The sequence below is a fragment of the Mytilus edulis genome, chromosome 10 (assembly GCF_963676685.1).
Source record: "Mytilus edulis chromosome 10, xbMytEdul2.2, whole genome shotgun sequence".
In the NCBI taxonomy this organism is placed as follows: domain Eukaryota; kingdom Metazoa; phylum Mollusca; class Bivalvia; order Mytilida; family Mytilidae; genus Mytilus; species Mytilus edulis.
Genome location: NC_092353.1, coordinates 5,276,718 through 5,288,306, shown reverse-complemented (window position 1 = coordinate 5,288,306; position 11,589 = coordinate 5,276,718). Strand labels below are relative to the sequence as shown.

Below are 11,589 nucleotides of genomic sequence, written 5' to 3'. Positions count from 1 at the left end.
GTTAAAAATCTCGTTTAAGATATGTTATAAAATCACATGCACAAGTGTATCTATTGGCAATTATCAGGTGATCGAAAAAAAAATACAAGTAGTTTAGCTGTTGTTTGTTAGTTTAAGGTAATAAAGAGTTCCAGGAATAGCTCACAAGAGTAAACAAATGTATTTTTTTTTAATATTTCTTTTCTAATCACCCTTAGAGAGTTAATTAAATCTGTTTAGATCGTATCTGTAGGACTAATATTTGAAAAGAACCTTGCACTCGTTATATTTATATAATCACTATTCTACTTTATGCTTACCAAATTTAGAACATTGATTAGTTCTGAATAAATAACAGTTGTATTCTGAAACGTTCGTTATGTTAACATGCCATCTCAAATTTCAAATAACCTTAAATTTTCAGTTGTAATTTTAGAAAAAAAAGTGAAATGTTTTATCATTTTATCTAGATCTTTTGGTTGATTTTCATAAGCGTAAACTACTTTATATTATGTACATAATTTCATTTTCTCTCTGCATTACATGTATTCTAACATTTTGTATAGCGCAATACATCTTTAGCGTGTACGTACTTGCAAAAAACATTCATTTATGACGCATTCTTTGCCTTTAGATTAAAATAAGTATAAATTGGATTTTAATGATGTATTACATTTGCGCGATTATCAAAATCTATCTATGCGAAAAAAAAATCATTATGTATTTGCGCACTAATTGGTTATATTTGCACGCATTGGTTGCACATGAAAATATGGGTAAATACTTGTAGGGTTTACTTCTTGAAGTTATGTTTTAGTATCCCTTCTATTGATCTAAGTCTCAAAACAAATTTTCCTTTCTCTGGTTTACTTCCAAACAGTCATCACATAAAATCATTCAAAATTATATTAAGCAGAATAAAAGTGTTAACGTCTTAAATGCCGACTGGCATGAAGAGGATAGGTCAGGTGAGGTGAAATAAATTTATTTTTTACCAGCAATTATGGCAATATTTCCTGCCTTCAACAGTACATATTGAATGTTAAACCAAGATCAAACTATTCCTCATATGCAAAGACTGAATTATATTTCTTAACTTAAACATAAATATTAATATAGATTTCAGTTTGAATCAGTGGCTTCAGGAAAACACTTCATTTTGACTTTGCCACGCAGACGGTTTTTTTTTTAATTAATGTATTAGCCTTTCTGTTAATTTAAATTCTATTAGTATTATTCCAATAACACAGCAGGTACAAAACAGATTATTGATGATAACATTATAATCATGTGTTCTTTCTTTTATTAATTCTTAACATGCAAAAGTTACAAGGACTTGTTTACGTTTAACTCAGATTTGCACTATTGAACAAAGATAATTTGGATATTTGTTTACGCAAGTAAAATGCAAGATTTCGGAAAATTATCAACACTAAGTGAACATGTACGTCGAAAGAGACAACACAAGAAAGAAGGTAATCAACTGGTAATATTCAATAAAAAAAAACACGGACAGTCATTCCAAAATTTCTATCAATACACAGTTCAATAATATATTAATTACCTGAAAGATGTTGAATTGCTGCTTCTTTATATAAGTTAGTCCATAGTTTTTAGATTTTATATATTTGTTTTTAATTTGTTCTCTGACTGCTTTCCAAAATAATTCCCAAGTTGACTGATACTGTGTGATACAACCCGTACGTAAAACAGTTTGAAGTTTTGGGAGTACAACGTCAATGATAGGGTAATAGACGATTGACATGAGTATAATAATATAAAATTATCAACGTTAAAAAGATATTATATCAAATTATGACTTGCATAGACTGTCAAAATTCTCGCTTGTGAATAAACTCATCATAGATTCCTGGACCAAATTCTATATATACGCTAGACGCGCGTTTCGTCTACAAAAGACTCATCAGTGACGCTAGAATCCAAACAAGTTGAAAAAAGCCAAATAAAGTACAAAGTTGAAGAGCATCGAGATCCAAAATTCCTAAAAGTGTTGCCAAATACAGCTAAGGTAATCTATGTCCTTACTATGTTTTAACATTCAATTATTCTTATGTAGATTAAAAATGTTATAAAATATCTTTTATTATTGTATAGCAATATAATATTTCCCCCAGAACGTAACCAAAAGTTAGCGTGCAATAAATTCCAATATTGCACTAGTGCAATAAATCTTCAAAATTCATGACGTTATTAACGACAAAATCTTAGTTTAAACCAATTTTTACTTTTAAATATTATATTGCTATTCAATAAAAGGGTTATTGCATGAATATTGGGCAATATTGTCCCTCGTAGAACATATATTGCACTCGCAAGCTCGTGCAATATAAAATTCTACTCGGAACAATATTCCCCAATATTCATGCAATAACCCTATATTATAAAACGAAATGCTTGCAATATTCATAAATCATAAATTTTTATGATTTATGTGCCATTTTTTTCTGGAAACCAGTATGTAATTTGGTCAATGATCAAATGAAAAGACGACAAAAAGTCATAAGCTTTAAAGCCTTCTGAAGTGTCTGCAAGTCATTCTAAATCAATGGGGAAAATGGTCAAGGAATGTTTGCATATATCTGTTGTGAATATATACAACCTGTTGATGGGAATAGAGGGTTCATCACACATTAATACGTATATAATAGCTTTCATTTACTGAATAATGGGATGCAAGGTTCTGAATGTTGGAATAAACACAAAGTTGTATATGTTGATATATACATAAATAACTCACAAATATAAAAAAAAAAAAAAAAAAAAAAGAAGAATGTGTTGCCTATTGAAAATATTGTTAGAAACCATCCTGGTTATTACACATGTTTCCGTATAGTTCATTTCATTGAACCGTATTTTGAAATTTGACACAGATAATTAAGGCAAATCCATAGATAAACATAAATTTCCTAACGACGCATAACACATATTGTATGTGTTATGTTGAATATGTTAATAAGGGAAAATCTTCATTTAAAATTTACGTACTTAATGTTTCAATAGAAAAATTAAGAAAATTTAGCCAATATATATGATACTGTTACATTTGTATTGCCTTCACTAAATTACAAATACATACCAATTAAGACAAATAAAATGCAGGTGACAAAGCTGTTATTGATTCGCGGTTGTCTGAAGAACTCGTCAATGGACATTAAAACTGTTTTCAATTCAACCTCTGATTCAAACTTTTATGTTTAATCGAAGCGATTCGGCCGAAATAGTTTACATTTTGCCGATAAAGTTATGTATATATTATAGATGTATATACTTGGGGATATCAGTTAAAAAGGTGTGGTACTTTTGCATATATGACAAATATCCGACAGTTGTTAACTAAGATGTTCACAACTATAGGTATTCGTACGATCTTCAGCAATATGCAAACAAAAACATTGCGTACAGTAATCTATTAGAAGCACAAGCATGGTTATATGTCATACAATTCAAAAAAGAAAAATCACTGCATGGTTTATGCTACAATCAATATACCAGAAGCAAATATGACAGACAACCAGCGACGACGACTAAATAACAAGCTACTGACTTTGGACAGGCACATGACGAATATACTTACATATTTTGTACAAAAGTGGTAACAGGAAGAAATTATTACATAAACCCTTTGCTCAAAGCAAGATTTGTTCACATTACCTTTAAACAGAACGCATTTGTACACAAAACCTATGTTCATGTCTTTATAAAGTTTTTCTCGTGACGACCTTTTATACAATGTCTATATTCAGAGCAATTTATATTCACATCATTTACACTCAGTACGATAAGTGAAAATAATGCATTTATTACAAGACTGTTTTATGTTCATTGATCAACATATACTCAAGATAACATGTGTATGCAATATGTTTACCCAGATCTATGCACACAATATATGATCTGATGATCATGGCGAACTTAGTTTTTAACAATGAATATACTCATTACAATAATTTATAGTTACAATGGTTACACTGTGATGAACAACCTTTTCTTTATCCAATACTTATTCACCGAACGATCCTTGTATAAAATATCTATATCCTGACTGAACATGCATACTCGAATTTTAGAACGATTTATTATTACAAAACCTATACTCGGGGTGATTTTTTTTTCTATATTTCCTATACAGAGGTTAATTTTTGTATGCAGTTCTTTATACTCAGAATGTCTTTTGTACTCAATAATAGTATTCATGACGAATTGTTTTAACCTGGTTTATCATGGAAACGAATTATGTGCACAATTTTAAGTCATGAATTCTTAAACGATGCACATACTCACCACCCTGCGATTATGCAATAACTATATTTAGAACAATTTGTGTTACAGTGCCTATACTATAAACTATGTTTGTATAGAAGACCTACGAAAAAGATGTATGTTTATCCAGTTCTGATATTCAGATCATTTTATGAAACAATGTCTATACTCAGGTCGATTAATATATACAATCCAAATACACAGACCGATTAGTGTATATCAAGATAAATAACCGTAACCATTTGTACATGTAATACCTATTCTCACATCTTTTTGTGTATAAAATACATAAACATTGAACGATTATTATATACAATACCTATACTCAAATAAATTAGGGTGGAATATTCTCTTGAACGATGATCGCATATGATACATATCCACATATAGATAATAGCATGTGATACCTATTCATGAATACAATAAATTCATTTTTTTTTTATTAAAGTATACAATGCAAATTATCAGATCTATTTTTGTCTGCTATATACTCAGGACAATTTGTGTATACAACACAAATAACCAAAGATATGTATATCAAACTCTTAATCGCAGAATTGGTTGAGTCTATTATAGCTATACTAAAGAAAACTAAAATTTAGAGCGATTTCTGTTTACTACACTTTTCATCAGGACGATGTATGTATACAATAACCATATTCTGACTAATTATGAATACAATACCTATACTCAGGAATATGACGATATGCAATACCTACACGCAGTACGAATTGTTTGTAATTTCTATACTAAGGCTGATATCTGTATGCAGTCTCTCATACCCAAAACAAAGGACAAGGTACACTAAGGGCCGTATTTGGCCCCCTTTTTTGTCAATTTTTTTTCATCATGAAATAAACGAAATTATAATCGAAAATAATTTGCATATATCTGTTCTTTAGAAGCTCATGCGGATTTTAATTTTTGGTAAAGCAGAAATCTGATTTTGGGTTGCTTAAAGTTACCTAATTACACCAAAAGGTAGCAAAATGTTGATTTTTGGACTGAAATTCTTCGTTTTTAAAGGCCTCCGCCAACGTGAGCCACAGAAAAGAATGGTGATAAGGATAGCATTCAAACAGAATTTTCAGATAATGAAGAGAAACTTTTGGCTCACGTTGGCGGAGGCCTTCAAATATGAATAAAACTATCCCCTAAAAAAACAACAACTTCGCCGTAATAGTAAAATCGGAGCGAAATCGGAGAAAGGGCTGAAAAACTCCGCATTCAGCTGTGATTACCAGACACCACCAACTACATCAAGAATATTTCCAAAGGTGAGGTTTTTAGTTTTGAGATTTGGCAATCATTCTTCAAATTGTATTTTTTTTCTTTTTATCAATCTAGATTTTGTTTATCCAATTTGGATCAACAAACAAATGGTGAAAACGTATCATCGGCATTTGGCACACACAATAAACAGCCATTTTCATGTGTATCTGAGACCGGTTGAGTCATGATATAAATTAAAGCTACAAAGAGTTTGAATGATTAAATAATTTTTCGTTTCAAGTAAAAAATATGTGAAAATTGGGAACAAAATATCGGTCCGCTTGCAGACGACTTTGAGAAATTGACTACCGCCGAAAACAACATTTTTTGCTTATCCTTAACCGGAGATTTTTCTAATGAGTTAACATGAAAATTTAACAATTTTTGCAAGTAAAATAATTTCCAATTTCCGTATGAATTCGACTACAAATAGAATTAACCGAGAACATAACAAATAAAAAAAAAACAATAGTGATAAGTATGTCGTTTTACACTGAATTTGTTATGATGACAACCTAGTCTAATGGGAACACCGTTGCCTTTTGTCAGGGCGTCCTACGTTCGAATCTCATAACTACCATTATTATTTTTTTTTCATTTTTTTTTTTACTTGTATCATTTTATCATTTTATTTTCTTTCAAAAAAGAAAGAAAAGCAGAAAAATGCTCGAGTTCATGATATAATAGCCAGCATTTTAGTCTGATTTCTAAACATAAAGTTTTAGTCACTTCAAATGGTATGCAACAGATTTTTATTCTAAGTTTGAGCCTCATTCAATTTTTTTTGCCCTTGGAATCATTTTTTCAATATGGGACGACATCTAAAGATCAATGAAGTATAGCAAACTTATATCAAATAACTTGGGGAATGATAAAATGGCTGCTATTTTTGTTTCTTTGACTTCGATTTAACATGTATCCCTATTGGTCAATCATTTTTCCCAAATTAAGTTAAGGGAGTTGGGGAGGGGGGGGGGGGGAATCAGTGGAAAAACTATGTGAATTTTTATCCTACATTGAACTTTTGATTTCGTCCCTGAGAGAAGTTGAATAGAAGTAATTTGAAGAAATAATATTACAGCCGATTTCATTGAGTGTGTAGCCAAAGGTAACAGTGGCGGATCCAGGGGCTAGGGCGGGGGGTCTGGGGGTTTAAATCCCCGTTTTTGGACGATCAATGCATTTGAAAAGAGGATAGTACACCTGACCTAATAATGACTGAATGGTTCAGCTAACAAGCAAGCTTACCAAAGATATTACCTTTGCCTACACACTCAACGAAATCGGCTATAAAGGGAGTTCATATATAAATTGTGGATATAACATAGTTGTTTCAGACATACACGAAATATTTTAAGGTTTAACTTCTATCAACAGATAACAGTAACATGTTTTTAAAGATAGATTTTCCGGCCCTTGGTTTTTAAAGTAAAAATGAAAAAATAAATATATATACATATATCATAACATAATTAAACGTTACACAAATGCTCTGACGACCTGATGCACAAGGTTTCATATAATATATATTTTTCTGTCTTATTACAGATATAGAATTGACATCCTGATTATGTAAACCATGGACACCACATAATGAAATTCATTGACGTTCGTATGCCTGTTTTCGAAAATGGTATAGTTATTTTGTTAAACATGTATAATATATAGATATAGGAAGATGAGGTATGAGTGCGAATGAGACAACTCTCCATCCAAGTAACAATTTATAAAAGTGAACCATTATAGATCAAGGTACGGACTGCGACACGGATCCTTGGCTCACAGCAAACAGCAAGCTATAAAGGACCCCAAAAATTACAATTAGACTTAATACTTAATCACTTTTGTTTGAAAAAAATTTCTCTCATATTTCAATTTGGCTCTTATAAATTCGATATCAGCAGCATGACTGTTGTAGTCTTCGGTCACTTTTTTATCAATTGTATTATAATTCAGAATGTGAAATACATGTCTGTAGCCGATGCCTCCTTACTATATATTTTACAAAATAAGATAATGTAGCCTTTTAAGGCTGTTTAATAAAGATAAATAATTTTGCAGCCGCTCATTATATATTAGACATATATTTCGATATCTATTTCAGGTACATCCATAAGGGGTTACAGTATTTACATTGATAAGAATGAAGAAACATATTAAGGAATGGTAAATATATACAACACTATTTTTTTTATTTTTTTATACATATTTAACAAAACTGGTTGCAAGGGTCTTCTCGGCACAAGACCAAACAATAAGCACAAGTGTCCGCTGGATTGAAATGATTCGGCATTGAAGGTGATCTGCTATTGAAAAGATGAACAAAAATAATGATATAAGGGAAACTTAATGTTGGGTTAATGTCAATAAGAGCCACCATTCAAACATCCCAATGTTCTAAGACTGTTACTGCATGTTTAAATATATGCTGCATGAATATGCATCTCGTATGGCATACTAGACACTATACAATTAGTCTTATACAGCATATCACACCCGGTCTAAAAGAGGAACTATATTGCATAAGTATTAAGTCCATCTGTTAAATATTCAAACTACCGCGACTGTATAATAGCATAACGTTCTCGTCATTATACTAAGTACTTGTGTATAGATACATTTGATTTCTGTTGATATGGGTATATTACGGAAAATATTGTTCCGAGCCGGGTCAAAAGAGGTATGAACAACTTCCACCCTCTTTTTTGAAACTGGCTTAATCTGCTCCTGTTTTTTGCATTATGGTTCACAGGAAGATAAATAATACAACTAAAAATAAAGGTTAAATTAGAGTAAACGATTTTTGATTAGATAATTAAAATAATTTCTCCTTCATTTTCATTTTTAGGTAATGCTGTGAGGATGCCTACCCCACGAAATTTCAGTTGCATTATATGTATGAAAACGCATTTAAAAGAGACAAACCGACGAGCAATATTTAATTCTGGATTACGGAACTATGTAGAGTCAATTTTAAAAAGACATGTGTACGAACATGACGCAATTTGCTTAAAATGTAGAACAAGAATTCAACGAGAAATTCAGGCTAACAAATTAGTTAACAATGTGACTGTTGCAGAAAAAAATAAAAGCAATGAAAAAAAACAAGCAAGCTCTGGAGGCGTCCTTAGTCCAAAAACCATACAACTTCCAATATGTTCTACCACAAAATCACACCGTATGTGTATTGTTTGTAAGAAGCAGAATTCAAATAGGCATAAACTTATTGTTGTTCCCAATGAAGCCAAGACACAAACATTTATAGACAAGGGTATCTTTATTTCCACGAACAGTAGGTGTTGTTCTGATCACCTTGTTGGTAAATACTTCAAGCAAGAGGCTCTGAAAGCATTAAAGCATACTTCTTCGTCGACATTCTTCAACCGTACGGATGTAAACAACTTGTTGGATAGAACCAGGTCAATGCTAAAAGATGTTTGAAAACTTAATTTTGATGTCCAGATAGCTATGTCAGATGACGATTTTGTTAATCTCACTGGACTCACCAAACAACAGTTTGACGTTGTCGCCACACATGTTACAGACTTAAGAAACTCTGAAGTACGCTCAATAAGAACATGTCTTGCTATTCTCCTTGTAAAATTACGCACTGGATTATCGAACACAATCTTGGGAACTCTTTTCAGCCTTAAGTCGTACAATATACGGCGAGCCGTACACTCAGCTCGAGAATCTCTAATTAAAAATTTTGTTCCATCATTTTTAGGATTCAACCATATGAGTCATTCCGTTTTTGCTCAGAGTCATACAACTCCAACTGCCAAAACATTGTTTACAGGAAACAATGAAGACACAGCTGTTCTGATCCTAGATGGGACATACATATACATACAGAAAAGTTCATACCACAAGTTCCAGAAGAAAACCTACAGTATGCACAAAAATCGACCTTTAGTCAAGCCCATGATTATAGTTGGATCTGATGGCTATATTTTGAGTGTCTTGGGGCCATATTATGCCAATGGCCACAACAACGATGCCTCAATTACCAAGCATTTATTTAAAACCAATGCTGAAGATATAAAGAAATGGATAAAGGACGATGACGTATTAGTAGTCGACAGAGGTTTCAGAGATGCTCAAGCTTTCCTTGAGAGTTTGAACTTGAAAGTAGAGATGCCTTGTTTCATCAAAAAGGGACAAAAACAACACACTACCGAGGAGGCAAATTCTTCACGACTTATAACAAAAGTTCGGTGGGTAGTTGAAAGCGCCAATGGACGCATTAAACAGTGGCGCTTTCTCGACAAAGTCGTTTCAAACCACTTCGTTCCCTATATTGGAGATTTTGTCAGAATTGTTTCTGCATTTATTAATTGCTTCCGGGCTCCACTGATTAATGATTTTTGCAATGAAGAGATTGGCCAAACTATGCTGGATAAAGCACAGCTTGGTAACCAGGTACAGAAGTATGTCGAGGACAATAATTTAATTCGCAAAAAGGCTATTTATTCTGAAGTAAATGGCACGGAAAACGTTTTAGATTTTCCTAAACTTACTCTCCAACAAATCAGAGATATTACTATGGGAGTATATCAACTGAAGCAAGCCCCAAGATATACAGAAAGCCATCTCTCTGATGACAATTACATGCTCCAGACTTGCCGTGACCGTCCTAATCTATTACGAGTAAAACTAACATCCAGACATTCGTCCTCAAGAGTGTACAGCCTATGGATTGAATTTAGTGGAGATGAAGTCACTGGTTGGTATTGCACCTGTAAAGTTGGCGCCCGGGTGGTTGGTTGTTGTGCGCATATTGCATCTACAATGTGGTACCTTGGTTATAGCAGGTGGGAACTAGAGACACCAAGCACGTGTAAATATGCAGACTCAATTTTGAATGCAAAAGATGTGCCACTTGAAACAGATTCCGATTCTGATAGTGACGGTTTCATTGAGGAGTGAATCTCTGACACTCATATTTATTGACAGACGTTAAGATGTAAATGCATAGAAAAAGTGAATTTATTTAACAGGGGTGGGGTTTTTTCATTGTTGTATTAACAAAGGATTTTTTTTTTGGAGATCAGCATCCGATTAAAATTGTTCTTGTCTTGCGGAATTCTTTTAGATTTTAATGTTGAATACGTTTTTTTCTCGCTGATCGTACATACTCTACTGTTAATTATCTGCTCACTAATTAAGAATAAGAATGTGTTTGTACACATTTTTAGTCACATGTCAGATATATAAAAAAAGAAGATGTGTTATGATTGCCAATGAGGTTAGATCCACGTGAGTTTTAGTCATAGCTTAGGTATCAGTCTTTTTGCTCTTACTGAACATACTCTACATTAAACAATATTTAAATCTAAATAATGAACTACAATTATACTGAAATAGAAGATAGTTTGGTACACCTTGTCAGCAAATCTGGTTAAAGTTTTTCCTCCTTGGAGCTGATTGACGTGTGATAATCACGTGTGATGCTATGTGTCTTTAATAAACAAGACTTTGGTCACTTTGGAGATTAACCTGTTTATGTGGTATTACGTACATATATACAAAAAGAAATGTGTTGATATATGATTATGCACTATGATAAGTTTATCTAATTACCATCACTTTTAATACAGACATCCGACAGTTTTGATTCAGACCAATGGCGTACATTTTGTTGTCCATATAACACTATATCTTAAGATGCTTTTTACACGTTTCTGCGTAATATATACTTAACCTAGTAAGTTATACCTATTTGGCGGTTTATACTCTATATTCAGATTGTTGTCTCTTTGACATGCACATTCCCGATTTCAATTTCATCTATATGCAGTGGAATTTTTTACAAAGGATGATTTTCATTGGTTCCACGAACATTTACAGAACATTGTGTAATTTTGTCAAAGAAAACTGCCTGTTATTTCATTATTTATATAATTGTTTGATCATAATTGAATAAATCAATAGTTCTAGTGATGCATTCTGTTTTTTTTTTAACTTAACTGCTATTGTACAAGGACTTAACATAATACTTATGATATAATGATGAGAAGGCCTTGAGGGTCATAATAACTTTGATTTTTTTTAAAT

General features: G+C 32.2%; 1 protein-coding gene across 1 annotated transcript; it reads left to right on the top strand.

The window, feature by feature from the left end:
* The first annotated feature begins 9,000 nt into the window (after positions 1-9,000).
* On the top strand, positions 9,001-11,303 carry LOC139492285 (uncharacterized). The gene has a single exon (XM_071280502.1). The coding sequence runs from the start codon at positions 9,001-9,003 to the stop codon at positions 10,459-10,461; it is 1,461 nt and encodes a 486-aa protein (XP_071136603.1). The 3' UTR covers positions 10,462-11,303.
* The last annotated feature ends 286 nt before the right edge of the window (positions 11,304-11,589 follow it).

Bases quoted from the DNA above. Each gene is read 5' to 3' on its own strand.
- LOC139492285 (XM_071280502.1), top strand. From the start codon at position 9,001: ATGTCAGATGACGATTTTGTTAATCTCACTGGACTCACCAAACAACAG.